Below are 15,044 nucleotides of genomic sequence, written 5' to 3'. Positions count from 1 at the left end.
GCCACTCACCTTTATTAAGCCTGCTCTGCATGCCAGGGGCCATCCTAGGCACCTTAAATACACTCTTGCCACAGCCAGGCCCTGGAAAGATGGGGAGACATGGTTGGCTTTGTTTACGACACATCTCCCAGTGGCTAGCTGACCTGTGCAGCTGGAAAATAGCAGAGCTGGGACTGGAATCCCAGTCTCTGTGTAACAGCAAAGTCTGTGACCAGTAGACTGCAGAGATGCCTGTAGGTTCTTTCAGTCATTTTTGGGTCAGACCTAAAGGCTGGGCCTCTTTTTATGTTCTCCTCTTTGCCTTTCCATTTGAGGAAGGGGGGCAACTTTATGCTGTTACAAAACTTGAAATTTGAAATCAATACATTATAAACCTTTCATCTTTCATAGACTCCGTCCCTTTCAGCAAACGTATGTTATATGCCTACTCTGTACAGCAATTTTTGCAGTCAAAACTGATTGGCGGGTTGATGTGGGGTCAGATCTGCCCGCTGCCAGCTTTAGATAGGCCTCACTTTTGGAAAATATGGCCCGTTGGTGCTATCTGTGGTTCCTGGTGCGAGGCTGATCTTCTCAGCCATGTCCACAGGTGGGGAGGGCTCTGGTGGGTGGCCTGGCGTCAGGGTTTGGTCGTTTCGGTGTATCCTATGTGTACAGAGCCTGGCGATGCCTGCCCTGGGACCATGACTTACTAGACTAGGTCCCTTCCCCACACTGCCACTGTCCCTCTCAAAGAACTCACCTTGAGAGCCCCACACTTACGCCAGTGGCGCTGCTGTCCCACTTCCTCTTGGAGATGTGTCTTTGGGAATTGCTGACAGCTCATTCTTTTGACTTTCCTCAGTGGGCCCAAAGCTTTGGCCTGAGGACACAGTGCAAGGTTGTGAATGAGACTGGATATCAAATCAGGGACCATGGTTTTCCAGGGAAAAAAAAAAAAAAAAAAAAAAGATGAGTCCTCTAAAGTCATGAGACTATTTCCAAGGTGGCCTTGGGGTCCTGCTCACAGCTGCTTCTGTGAGGGGAACCCCAGACAGCATCTGTCCCAGATGCTTCCAGTGACAGTGGAGGGAGAATCTGCAGGAGCAAAGGGGCAGGGCCTCACAGACCCAAGATGTGTCCCCTTGCCCTTAGCAGTGAGCTAAGCCAGCCACCCAGCAATGCTGACGGCAGGATTCTCTGCTCCTGTTACTCCCCAGAGCAGAAGGACCTAAAGTTCCTGAGATTCTCCTCCTCTTGGATGTCCCTCAGTGACAGCCCTGTCACCCCAATGCCACCACGGATAATGCTGCCCCCTGCCTCCTCCTGAATTCACCTTAGCCCCACAGAACCAGGCAGAACGCCTGAACAGGGCTTGGCAAAAGCACAGGAATGACCAAGGGAGATAAGCCAGCACACCATGTGAAAGCCAGATTCAAGTACAGCTCACCCATCTTCACAGGGGGCCTGACTTCAGCCCGAGAGTCCCAGCCCCTGCATATGACTTTAAGGATGCCAGGAAGCTCTTCACAGGCCAGATCAGGAAAGCTAGCCATGTTATCAACCTGGAGTGCTCTGTCCTGCCAACATAGGCTCCACCTCCCTCACTGCCCATGCCTGTCCCCTTGGCAGATGGCTAACAGGAGCACCTCTCCCTTCAGGGGAGACCAAGGCTAGTGACTCCAATTCCAAAAGGATCTGTGTCTCAGGACATCGCATGGTGGCCCCGCTGGCACCCTGAGCCCCCATCTCCCTTCCTTCCCCACTCCCTTTTCTCTGGGCCTTCCCCACGCACAGCCTTCTGTGAAGTCCACGCCAGGTCTGGACAGTCTGTGCACCCTGTTTTAAGGGAAGGTTTTAACCTTGCATAGTCCCTGCAGACAGACTTCTCACCCTCTGAACCCTGGGACATTCTCTGGGAGTGGGGCCTCCTGGCTTGGGGAGCAGTGCTGTGTTGTATAGGAGGGTGACATTCCAGGTTCCTCCCTCCCAGCACATTCCTGATGGTCACTTGGGGTGGCCTCTCTGTCTGCAGTCCCCACTCCTGGCCAGATAGGCAGTGGGGCAGCTCTGGTCATCCAGCCATCTGGCCTTGGGTTACTTCTGCTCCAGAATGACGGCCATCTGGCCCCAGGCCTGTCTCCAGCTGAAGCCGCTGCATTCCAGCCCCCCAGCACCCCCGCCGCTTGTTCCCACCGGGCTCTGACTCCCGAAAAAGATCAGACAAGCTCTTGGGTCCCTCTCTTCCCAGGAGGAGAGAAACCCTGAGCTGGGGGCAGGGGGGGTGGAGGAGATGGCTCCAGCCTGCCTCACTTCAGAGCCTTTATTGCTCACTGTGGGCTGTGGCTGTCCTGGTGGAACACTCCCCACTCTCCTCCCCCTCACATTCTTCAGAATCACTGGGCCTTTGCTTCTCACCTCATCTCTGGAACTGCCCGGCAAGGATTCTTTTCCATGCTTGAAGAGCCCCAAGAGTGGTCTGTTCAGGTTGAGGTTTTCCTGTAACTCCCCCCGCAGCCAAGGCTCCCTGCACCCTTCCCACCGGGACCTGCTTTTAGGCTGAATTCCCCGATGCGATTCCTAACACCTGCCCCTTCCACCCGGAGGCTCTCCAGCAGCCACTTAAAGCAGCGACGGCTGCCTCATTGATGTAGAATTCCCAGACTCCCTTCCAGGGCCACACCACTTCCTGAGACTGGGCCCTGTCGTGTCCCTCTTGTCCCCACAGCAAGGACCCAGACATGCTGCCCTCAAGTCCTCCCATCAGACATGATTTCTCCTTCTGGAACCTGAGTCTTTCCTTCATCACAGCTGAGCTTCTCCCCTCCTTGATGCTGGGGAGAGCTCGGGGTCCTGTGACACCGCCCCCGCCGCCGCGCCACGTGGGGTGCTGGAGGGGCCTGCTCTCGCCCTGCGTGGTAGCCCTTCAGCCCAGGCTCTGAGTCAAAGCCTCCCAGATGCCAACTCCCAGAATGTCCACACCCCACGGGGATGTACTCCTAATGACCTCAGCAGCCACAGCCAAGGTGGAGGACATGGGAATCCTTCCAGCAGAGCCCCTCCACCCCTAAGACCCTGCCTGCTGCTGTCATTCTGTGGGTCTAGAGAGGAGGGACAGAGGCTGCACCACAATGGTATTGTCTGTTCTTTGGTGTCAGGAACCTCACCTCTGAGGCAGCTCTAGATTTCAGCCAGTCCCACCAGGTGTCCCACCACTGATCTGTTGCAAATATGAAATCTCCCTAGGCAGGGCCTCAAAGACATCAACAAAACTATTTCTTCGGCCCCACACTGTCCCTTCCTAGCTCTTGTCACCCCATAACCACTTGGGCTCCCTCTGCCTATGCACTCCCTCTGTTTAGTTCAAAGACACCGTTTTCCTCCTGGGAAAGGCTCGTGCCTGTGCTGGCCAGAGAGGCAGCTCCTCCTGTCCCTTTCAGGTCTGACTTGGGACATAGAAACAGCTCCAGGTCATAGGGCAGAGGCAGTCTGGACCAAGATTACCTCAGATCCTCTTCGTCAGGGGTCCTTTCCCTTCTCTTCCCAGAAAGTCTGGAAGCCAGGAGCCAAAGGTTAGGATGGCAGGGTTCAGCCAGAGGTGATGCCTAGGACGGGCCTAGAAGAACAGGGAGCGTGTGATCTCAGGAAGATAAAGCATTTGTTCTTCATGCATAGGGACACTGCTGTGCTTGGTGGGTATTTTCCCTGCCCATGGACATCCCAGGTGGCCCCCCACACACCTTTTTGCCCCATCTGCAGCCATCACTGCCAACTGGGCCTGGCCCTGGGCCCTGTGAAAGCCTCTGCATCTTCCGCCTCTTAATTCCCACCACATGGGTCCTTGATTGCAGACCATAGAGACTCCTGCCTCCCCCAGCCCTTCTGTTAGGAGCTCCCAGAGAGCATGGCTGGCGGGTCTATCTCCTGGAGCCCCTGCATCCTCTCACAGCCTGGCTCCCAGAGGTGCCCCAGCCATGCCTGATGGGGACAGTAGTGGAGGCGAGAAACTGCAAAATGAGAATAGACTGGCCCAAAGACAGCAGAGGTCCCATGGAGGGCACACCGTCCTGGGCGGGGATGGACGACCTCTGCACCGCAGTCACTCTCTGACAAGGCATGCTTTCTGGTTCCCGCTGAACCCCGAAGGCTGCACCTTTTAGTCTCCACCCGCCTCCTCCTGTGCCAGCCGAATGCTGACCACCCCTGTGCCCCCACAGCTGCCTGCTCTCCAGACGAGCCAGCAGCCTAGCTTTTGTTTTCCCTCTGTTTGTAGTCCTCCCACTCCTGGCAGCTCTGGGAACCCTATTAAGATAATGTAATGGCATTAGCAGTGGTAGCAGGAAGAGTGTGTCTCAAACCATCGGGTTACAAGAAGTCCGGGTGGAGGCTGCTGGGAAAGCATTATCCTGATTGGGAGCCTTTCTGGAGGCCACAGACCTCAGGCCAAGACCCCGCAGCCCTTTTCTTTGATTCTGGGAATGAGCTCATGAGGACTCACACGACTTTCCCGACGATGAGCTCTCCAGGCTGGAAGCAGGCGTGTAGACCAAGGCTTGGGTGCATATGTCCTTGGCTGTCCCTGATGCAGAGAGATGGAATGAGATGGCAGACAAGGGGACCAGGGCCAGAGGGGAGAATGTCGGATTTGTAGTCAGGGAATTCTGAAATTGGCCGCTCTTGTCAGTCACCAAACATGCAGTGAGCCTCCCCTCTATCTACATTCATTGTTGTGTGTTGTGCAGAGTATGAAAGAGCATCCCACAGGTTCTCATCAAAGCAGGTACCAGAACCCTCCATGCCACATGCAGGGAGGAGTGCTGGGAGGAGGAGAGCTGGAAGGAGGACGGCTGGGAGGAAGGGGCATCCTGGCTCTGGGCTTGACCTTCTGGGAGGGCCCTAAGGATGGAACATCAGTGTCCAAGCACAAGACATGCACACACGGGGAAGGAGCCAGGCTTTACCAAGCATCCACCCAGTAATGTGGTGGACTGTGCACTGGGGAACCAGCAGTCCAGTTCATACCTGCAGGTGTTCAAAGATGCAGGGATGCCCAGAGTGTGGGACAGTATACCATGGGGGGCAGGCAGGAAGCTGGCAGAGGAGATGGCAGTGAGCTTGTAAAGACCCCAGAAAGCCATGCTGAGGGGTAAGTGAGCACACAGGCCATTGGACAAGGGGGCCTTGGGAAATTTTAAGTGGAACCACCAGACCTCCATTGCTACAGAGAAGTAACTAAGAGCTCAGCTCCTGAGATTCCAGCTAGAACATATTCCAGCTTAAATTCACGCTGCTTCCACAGGTAGATGGAATATGTGAAGGGGCAAGGAAGCCAGCCAGCCAAACAGACTCCAGAAAGAGATTTGGTAGAAGCCCATTACCCAGATGCAAACACTCATGGAGCACTTAGAGGCCCCAAGGATGCAGCCCAACCCCCATTTCAGAGATCAGGAAACTGAGGCCCAGACCAGGGAAGGGAACTGGTCCAGTTCTTGGAGCGTACCTGGCACCACCTCCAGCTCCAATGCACATGTCTTAGTATCCACAGGAAAGGTCAGTGTAAAGAAGGAGGCTGTGTGGCCCTAGGACACCATTCCCTCTTTGGTCCTTGCTTTCCTTATCTTGGAAGTAATTAGATCAGTGTTTTCAAGGTCCTGAGACATGTACTGCTAATAGTGTAGCTTACTGGGCCCACTGACTCAGACCATGAATCAGAATGTGGTAAAGTGTGCCTGGTAAACTAGATGATCCTCTGGAGTTTTGTCCAGAACTGGCTTCTCATGAGCTTTGCCTACTCTTCCCGCCCCTTGCCCCCATTCCCACAAATGTCTCCGTTAGGGAAAGCTCCTGCCCAGGGCTGAGTTCCTCCCACTGGCATACCCTAGTCTTCTGGCCACAGCGGCAGAAAGCTGGCTAGCTACTGGTACCTTCTCTTGATTGTTCTGGTCTGCCCTTTCTGCAGCAGTCCTTGTAGGCCTCAGGTTGGGAGTCCCAGGTGTGAAAATCCATCCTTCTTCATCCCCAGAATAGCTTACAAACAAACCACAGCCAGGTAGCCCCTCAGGTTCCTTTGCCCCTCACCAGCTGGATACCTTTGGGAAGCTCTTAACTTCTTTGAGCCTCTTTCTGCCTGTGTCCAGGTGAGGAAAGTACACCAAATGTGTTGAATCTAGCTCACGCAAACCCAAATTCCCTCCATCTGCCCTGGACAATGGGAAGTGATGTCTGGTCCTAGGTTTAGCTCTGCACAAAGAGGTTAAATAACTTGCCTAAAGCCACCCAAAAAGTTGGTGGTGGGTCTGGAGCTACAACAGGGACTCCCAGACTCCTGGAGGGGCCCTATCTCTACACCATACCTTGCCTCTGAATAATGAACTCCCAGGGTCAATGAAGTCATGTATTTACCTGCCCAAAGCAGGTGTTCAATAAAAGGATATTGTAGGCACCTTCTCAGCACTTCTTACATACTCGGACCAATTGCCACAAAAATGGGACTTACTTTAGATACACTAATGAGAAGTTTGGAAGACATTTGAAGATTTACCACTTATATTGTCCATTGTTTGAGAGTGACCTAAGGGTTCGTACTACTAATTATGTGTAATAGTGACTTAAAAAAAACCTACCTGGCCAGGCACAGTGGCTCACGCCTGTAATCCCAGCACTTTGGGAGGCTGAGGCGGGCGGATCACGAGGTCAGGAGATCAAGACCATCCTGGCTAACACAGTGAAACCCTGTCTCTGTTAAAAATACAAAAAAAAAATTAGCCAGGTGTGGTGGTGGGTGCCTATAGTCCCAGCTACTTGGGGGGCTGAGGAAGGAGAATGGCATGAACCTGGGATGCAGAGCTTGCAATGAGCTAAGATCGCACTACTACACTCAAGCCAGCCTGGGTGACAGAACGAGACTCCGTCTCAAAAAAACAAAAACCTACCTCAGCCGGGCATGGTGGCTCATGCCTGTAATCCCAGCACTTTGGGAGGCCGAGGTGGTCAGATCACAAGGTCAGGAGTTTGAGACCAGCCTGACCCGTTTCTACTTTAAAAAATACAAAACTTAGCCGGGCATGGTGATGCATGCCTATAATCCCAGTTATTCAAGAGGCTGAGGCAGGAGAATCATTTGAACCTGAGAAGCAGAGGTTGTGGTGAGCCGAGATCGTGCCACTGCACTCCAGCCTGGGTGACAGAGCGAGACTCTGTCTCAAAAAAATAAAAATAAAAATAAAAAAACCTACCTCCTAGGCTGTGGTGAGGAGTAATAAGATGATGCATTTACAGCCCGCTTAGCTGATTCTGAGCTGAGCCCTCTGCTAGGCCTGGTGAGGGAGCCCAACCAACCACCTAGCATCAGTGTTTCCACCAGAGCCTGGGGGAATTTGTGGAGGCCCAAGACATACCCCTCAGGACTGGGAAGTTACATCACTCCAGGGGTACAGGCACCTGACACTTCCATTTTCACCGTCACAGTGCTGTGGTGAGAAAAGAGGCCTTGACTCCCGGGCCTGCCATGACCCTCTGGGTGAGCTTGGCAAGTTCCCCAGCTGGGCCTGTTTGCCCACCTACATAGTGGAGGCTTTGCCTGGACCAGTGGTTCTCAGTATGGGGTCCGCGGACCACCACCACCACCACCAGCATGTGGCACCTGGTTAGAAATGCAAATCCTTTGTCCCTCTGCCCCATCCCAGACCTACTGATCAGAATCTCTAGGAGTAGGGCCCAGCACTGTTTTATTGAGTCCTGATTATGGTTCGAATGCATCCTTAAGTTTGATACCCACTGGCCTAAATGGTCTCTGAGGTCCCTTCCTCCTCAAAAATCCAATCATCTAGGTGAAATCTGGGTTACAGAGACCACAGCATGCTGGTAGGGGGTGGGATATCACAGCAGAGTACCATGTAGCCTAGGGGTGGCTGGTGGGTTTGAGAAGAGGCAGGAGCAGTGGGATGTGGAAGGGAGGAGGGTGACCCCACTTCCCTTCCCCCGTGCCAGGGGCTCTCCAGCTTTCCTGTGAGCACAGGTGGGAGGACGGTCTATCCTCTCTGACCCTCTTCCCACAGTGCCTGCCAGTGTTCACGGGAATGTCCTTTTCTCTCCTGCTCTGCCCCTGGAGAACCATTTTGAAAATGAGAGCTGGTGAGACCTCTAGTGGCCAGGGGACACCAGGAGCCTAGGACCTGCACCTGATGTCGTGGGATTATGTGAAACAGGGTTTAAATCTGGCCATCTTAGGGAGGACACCTGGACTCCACATCTGCTCTAACCTCACAGCAGAGTCTGAAATTATAGGCAGATGCTCCACACAAGCCACACCTTCAGGGAGGAGGTAGGAGACTAGACACAGAGCTTCCTGGCCCGTATGGCCCCATTGGGGAAGGCTGCGAATTATCCCAAGAGGAATTCTTGCAGCCCAGCTGCCTGTACCTCAGCCAGCTTAAGCTGGTTTACCCAATGCTCAGTCTTTATGAAAACAACCCCCTGATGTCAGTTTTCCTGTCAAGGCCACCAGGAGGTATGTGGAATCTAGCTCACACAGGATCCGGTTCTTTCCATCAGCCCTGGACAATGAGAATTGATGTCTGGCACCAGGTTCAGCTCTGGGCAGTGAGGTTAAGTAACTTGCCTGAGGTCACCACCAAGTTGGTGGTGGGTCTGCAGCTGGCGCAGAGGCTCCCAGACCCCCAAAAGTCACAGGCGCCCCACCCTACACCATACCTTACCTGTGAATAATACCACTTAAACCCCGAAAAGTTTTGCCCTAGATTAGGCTGCATTCTTCTCGCACCTGGCTCTTTTGTAAACCCTGAAATTGTCTACAGACAAAGAGGAGAGCCCAAGGCTTAGGATAAGAAACCACCATGCAGGAGGTTTGAACAAGGTGTGCCCAAGCTTCTATAGCCTCCCAGATTAGTGCCAAACACAGACAGATCTCAACAGCCCGGGGGCTGGGATGGGACCAGGGACTTTGGGCCAAAGCATATAGATGAACTGGAGGGAAAGCATATGGTTGCCTGGAGAGAGTGGGTGTGAGATTAAAGTGCAATCTAGTATCAGCAGAAGTCGCTGCACTATCCGAGGACTAAGGTCAGAACCCTGACTTCTGGCGAAGTGTCTTCCCAGTATGTGAGATAAACTCCTAATAGAGTGGGAGTTTCATGACTCTGAGCTCGGATATAAAAGGAGTTTAGGGGAGTGGGACTTTCCAGACACTGCTTTTTCCACATCCCTTTAATCCAGGTGAGTAACCATACCTGTCTAAGGTGGGGCAGCAGTTGAGGGTAGATCTAGCATGGGACCTATTTCTGGGGTTTGACTCCATGGCAGTAGGGAGCCTCGGCTGGTTCTGAAGGAAAGGGGAGCAGAAGGTTAGGAATGGCTCCTGGTGTTCCCTGCGGAACTGACCGCCAGTCTCTGCATTGCAGGCAGGACAAGCTGAAAATCCACATGCGGAAGCACACGGGGGAGCGGCCCTACCTGTGCATCCACTGCAACGCCAAGTTTGTGCACAACTACGACCTCAAGAACCACATGCGCATCCACACGGGAGTGCGGCCCTACCAGTGCGAGTTCTGCTACAAGAGCTTCACGCGCTCCGACCACCTGCACCGCCACATCAAGCGCCAGAGCTGCCGCATGGCGCGGCCCCGACGCGGCCGCAAGCCCGCTGCGTGGAGGGCCGCCAGCCTGCTCTTCGGGCCGGGTGGCCCGGCCCCCGACAAGGCGGCCTTCGTGATGCCTCCGGCTCTGGGCGAAGTGGGCGGCCACCTGGGCGGCGCAGCCGTGTGCCTCCCGGGCCCCAGCCCCGCCAAGCACTTCCTGGCAGCGCCCAAGGGCGCCCTGAGCCTGCAGGAGCTGGAGCGGCAGTTCGAGGAGACGCAGATGAAGCTGTTCGGGCGCGCGCAGCTGGAGGCTGAGAGGAACGCGGGGGGCCTCCTGGCCTTCGCGCTGGCCGAGAACGTGGCAGCCGCGCGGCCCTACTTCCCGCTGCCCGACCCGTGGGCCGCGGGCCTGGCCGGCCTCCCTGGGCTCGCCGGCCTCAACCACGTGGCCTCCATGTCCGAAGCCAACAACTAGGCTGGTCACTGTCGACTCCAGCCCACCAGCCCTCCAGTCCTTCTCCCTCCAGGCCCGCTCTTCCCCACCCCATGGATCTGAACTTTTCATTTTAAAAACACAAAGGGAAAATGGAAAAAAAATAATAATACTATCAGTGATGGCATTTTCCCAGGCTCCTAAAGCAGCTGCCTCCTTTTGCTGTTCTGAGACGGGCATCTCTTCCCAAAAGACCAGGAGCCCGGGCCTCCCTCCCTGGCTGTCTCTCTGGCTCTCATGTAGAAATTTGCACCGGCCCAAGCCACACAGAACTGGATGCCCAGGGGCACTTAGGAGCTGGGTGAGTTACGAGGGGTCAGGGGGTGGTTGGCCTGGGGCCCAGCCAGATGGAGCAGGAGGAGGTAGGGGCTGGGCATGCACCTTGGTTAAGCCCCACCCCCTGTGGCAGAGTCTCTGCCAACACTCCTCTGAGGGCTCATTTTCCAGTCTCCAGTGGCCCCGGGGTCTTTTTGAGAACTACCCACCTGCCACATAGAAAGAAATGCTCTGTTGGCAGGGAGGCCCCCTGGAACCAGTCAGGAATCAGGCTCTGGGAGGCCAGGGCCGTTTTTCCCCTTACCTGTCCTGTGACCTTGACAGGTCAGCCCTCTGTAGCTCAGTGTCACCCGGCTATAGAAGGGGCTGGTAACTTAGGTTTCCTCCCTCCACCTCTAAACACATACACACCTATCCCCCCAGAGAATCCCAGAGAAGGTAGGAGCTTTGTACTCCCCAAGTCCATGGGGAAACAGTTTATCTTTCTGGACTTAGTTTTATTACATCCAGCTCTATATTAGCATATTAGCATAGATGAGAAATATGGCCAGACTAGACAGAGATCGGGGGTCAGGGGAGCTTCCGAACTTCACCAAAGCCCACAGGCAGGTCTGCAAACTCCGAATGCTACCTTACCTTCCCTGCAGGCCGCTGTTCGTGTCTGGACCCCTGGTGGCACTATTTAGTGTTTACCCCATCTCCAATGCCCCTTCCAAGGCTGTGCAGTGTCTTGGGGCTCTCAGGGCCAACATCGAAGAGATGGGGGCCACCTCTTAACACCTGGCAACTGTTTCCCCTCACCCTGATTCCTGAAAACAGACAAAATACATACGTGGTTTTCTAGGGTTTATCTGTTTGCTTTTTGAGTTGTGGGTTCCTCAGGGCCTTGGCATTGCTAGCGATGGTCCCGTTTGCTGTGTGAGAACCCCCTTCAACCCCTTCCTCCTCCCTCTGGGGGTGAAGTGGGAGTACTTGGCTCCCTTTTTTAACAAAAGGGCTCAGTGCAGAGAAGTGGAGGCCTCTGAGGTTTGAAGGGCTCTGTGAGTTAGAGCTGTCACATGTTCTCCTGGTTCTTGAGTTTTCAGCAGGTCCTGAAAAGGAAGGCTCTGCTGGCCCCGTGCCTTCCTGAGCTTCTCTCCCCTTCCCTCCCCTCTCTTTTCTTGCCGAGTTTGCTTTGGTTTCTTAGCAGCCCAGAGAGGAGGAGGGTTCATCCCCAGGGAGGGCCCAGGGCTGGAGTCCCCAATCTCTGTGCTGTGGGCACAAAGAGACTTCAGCTCTTCCCGTCGCCTTGGCTTTTTCCTGAGCAAACACACAACAAACAAAAAGGCCAGAGAAGAGCACAGACTCTGTCCCTCTCACAGCTCTCCGGAAGAGACCCCCTGATTCTTCGCACCACCGGATGCCACTCCAGCCAGCAGGATTGCTACACACGCCCTCTGTTCTCAGAAGTCATCTGCCTGGGCAGCCACCTCTCAGATTCCTGTAGCCGCCTCTCAGATTCCTGTCTTCGTTTCAGACACTTGCCCCAGAAGCATGCCCATGTCCACCAGCCAATGTGCCCGTGTCACCCCCATCAGCCAAGCGATTGGGGCCGAACCAGACTTTAAAAGAGAGAGAAAAAAAAAAAAAAAGGAAACATGAATAAATTGGAATCCAGTGGTGTTGGGGCTTTTGTTTTTATTTTGTAAAGGTGATGACTTCTTATAAACTCAGTTTTTCAGATGACTGGTTAATTCTTTCTGTTTTTTCTTGGCTGCAGTTTGGAGTTGTACATTGTAAAATATCCAAAGATGTTGAGTACTGTATGATCAAGAACTTGAAGCAAATGGGTTGTCGGGGGAGGGGTGGTTGTGTTTTTGTTTTGCTTCAATTTTTTTTTTTTTTTTTTGATGTTTCGATTTCCCTGTCTGTCTGTGGGAGAACTTTGGAATTTTTTCTATTTATAACTCTTTTTTTATGTGATTGCTCTATGTAAAATGACACTCAGCAAAGTTTGCCTTAGTGATTCAAGGGACAATCTTCCATAACTTCGGTCGCACGCCACATCCCACCGAGAAAAACTCGCAGCTAATTTTCTGGCCTATTTATTAAACAGTATTAATTGACTTGATTAAATTATATTGAGAGTCGCACTTCTGTGAGATGTGACTTCTGAAAGTTCACAGGACAGCAACAAGCCAGTCTTAAGGTTTTTGACTGTTGGGTGTCATAAACTTAAAATAATGTCAAAGACACCTTTACAAAGAAAAACAAAACCTTTGACCCTTATTTAATATTTTAAAGGACAGTGTTTTGAGTAAAAGTGAGCTATGCTTGCTTAATTGCCTGGTAAGATTGAATCCCCCTTCCAATTGCCGTTTCAGTTATCCAGGGGTGTTTCATGGTCGGGAGGGCAGAACTCAATTCTCGGTAGTCTCTTACATTCCAGCTTTGTAAGGCATGGTTGGATCTTAAGCTTTGCGGCATCGGTGGGCCCGAGTGTAAGGTGTGCGTGTATGTGCGTGTGTTCACACACGTCTGCAGCTGCACCCCAGGGTGTGTGAGCAAGGGAAGTCCTACCGGTTCCCTAGCCTGACATCCGGAGTGGGCTCCGGCTGTCCCTACTGCTCTCTGGGCCTTCTTCCTCTCACTTCCCGGCGCTGGCGTTGGGCTTCTCCTCCCTTCTTCACCTGAGCCTCTTTCCCAAAGAACATTAGATCCTAAAAGAACCTAAGGTAAAGGAATATACTTCTGTCATTGAATGGAGTCAGCGCTACTTACAACCCACAGCCCAGACTCTTGGTAACATTGTTCTTCCAATTGTATCTCTGGATAACCAAGGGTCAACCCGGAGCCTCTTTTCTATTTTTGATTCGTTTCTTGCCATAGTAGGCAACTTCTATGCAGCGTTTCTTGGTACAGAGAAAAGAACAGATCTGAGTTTCCAATCTGGACTCCTCCAAGCTGTGTGTCTTCAGTCTAATCACCCCTCCACTCTGGTCCTCACTTCCCTCACCTCTAGTAATAAAGGAAATGGAGTAATCAGAGCTTCTTGAAGTTCTCGAAGTTCTCCACCTAAACAGCCCTCAGCAGAGGGGGGCCAGCTGGTTGGCAAATTGGGGGCAGAACACTAAAGAAATAGCCCAAAGGAACCTATCTGTAGTGTAAACCTCTGAAGTCTCCTGTTTTGGCTTTGAAATTCATGTTTCTGCATTTTATTACATAACATATACGCATCTGTCTTAATATAAAAATATCGTTTTGATCAACTTGCCAGTTAAGTGACTTGCCTTTTCCCCAGAATCTTCTAGTGAAGTCAAAGTGTTTCTTGGCCACCCTACAGCTTTGGGAGGCCCCCAGCCCATGGCTGAGGGCTCAGGGTAAGCATAGCCCAGTGCAAGAAATGCAAGGCCAGCTGCTCGTCAAGATTCTGCTCAGCTCGGCCATTCTAGGATCATGTGGTCCTCATTCTGGGGGTCAGTGTCCACTGAGTGACATAGGTGGACACTGGAGAAGATGGAGAAGGGGTAGGGAACTGGGCCCACTGGGCCCTGACCCTTGGGTGCTCCTGATCTCCTGTGAGTAAAATCTCCTTCTAGGCCTGGCCAGGTGGGAATTCCATGGAGCCTGGCCATGTGTGACCTGCCCCCTGGGGTTCCAAGGTGCTAAGGGAGCTCCTGATAGCAAAAGAGCCTTCAGTGGAGGGAAGAGGAGTGAAGGAAGTAGAATGAGGCCTCCGAGGACAGGCCAAAGAAACACGCGCAGCTTACCTGGAGAAGAAGGCTTAAGGGACACATTCAAACAGGCCTTGGAACTTCTACAGGTGTGCTGGGGAGGGGAAGCTTTCTCCAAAAATTTAGCCAACCCGAGTCAATAGGAGAGAGAGTCCAGGAGGCAACTGGGTGCCCAAAAAAAGGAGAGAACTCCCTAACATCTGGAGTTGTCCTAAAGAGGAACAAGGTCCCTTGTGAAGGAGTGAGCTCTCAGTCAGCACAAGAGTTCAGCACTGCCTCTTAAGAATGCTGGAGACCGGGCGCAGTGGCTCAGCCCTGTAATCCCAGCACTTTGGGAGGTTGAGGAGGAAGGATTGGATTGCTTGAGGCTGGGAGTTTGAGGTTACAGTGGGCTGTGATCACACCACTGTACTCTAGTTGGGGTGACAGAGCGATATACCCTGTATCAAAAAATAAGAAAAAGGATACTGGAGAGGAGAGTCTCCAGGGTTCCCTCCATCTAATTTGTGAAAAGGTGAATACATATCCGCCATACAACCGTGGAAGAAGAACCATGCCACAGGGAGTGGGTGGCGAGTGAAAAAGAAGCATTGGGCAGGTTCACAAAACTCAGCTTGGTGGCCCAGGGCTGCCGGCCCCCTTCTCCCCAAACCAGTCACCTGCAGCAAGTTGGGGTCAGAGAAGGGGACTTCATAGAAAAGCCATGGTTCTTACTTAGAGTCCCCAAACATGTGACAAGAGAATAGTAATGACCCAACGGGAAGTAAGACCCTCGTCTCAGGCCTTTATCTGACCCAGGGTCTGCCCCTTCCTGAAAGAGCCCTTTACAGACGCCACTCCTCCTTTCCTGGGGTCTGGACAGCTCTTCCTCCCTGAGGGACCTCTGAGCTCACTGCAGAACGGGCAACCAGCATGTAAGGGGCGCTTCCAGAACAGGGCACAGCCGGGTGCCCTGTACGTGGCCTTTCCCCTCTGAGAGTGGGCGAA

The 15,044-nt window shown here is 53.0% G+C and overlaps 1 protein-coding gene across 3 annotated transcripts in view; it reads left to right on the top strand.

Moving 5' to 3' along the window:
* Positions 1-12,462, top strand: part of ZBTB7C (zinc finger and BTB domain containing 7C) — a 312,925-nt gene extending 300,463 nt beyond the window's left edge. For all 3 annotated transcript variants that reach the window (XM_021930110.2, XM_003914358.5, XM_009192693.4), the window contains one exon: positions 9,399-12,462. In XM_021930110.2, coding sequence (XP_021785802.1) covers positions 9,399-10,050 — 652 coding nt within the window. In that variant the 3' untranslated portion in view covers positions 10,051-12,462. The remainder of the gene's footprint in view (positions 1-9,398) is intronic.
* The last annotated feature ends 2,582 nt before the right edge of the window (positions 12,463-15,044 follow it).

This window comes from Papio anubis, chromosome 19 (assembly GCF_008728515.1).
Source record: "Papio anubis isolate 15944 chromosome 19, Panubis1.0, whole genome shotgun sequence".
NCBI lineage: Eukaryota > Metazoa > Chordata > Mammalia > Primates > Cercopithecidae > Papio > Papio anubis.
Note: the sequence above shows the minus strand (reverse complement) of the source record. Positions and strands in the feature narration are given on the sequence as shown.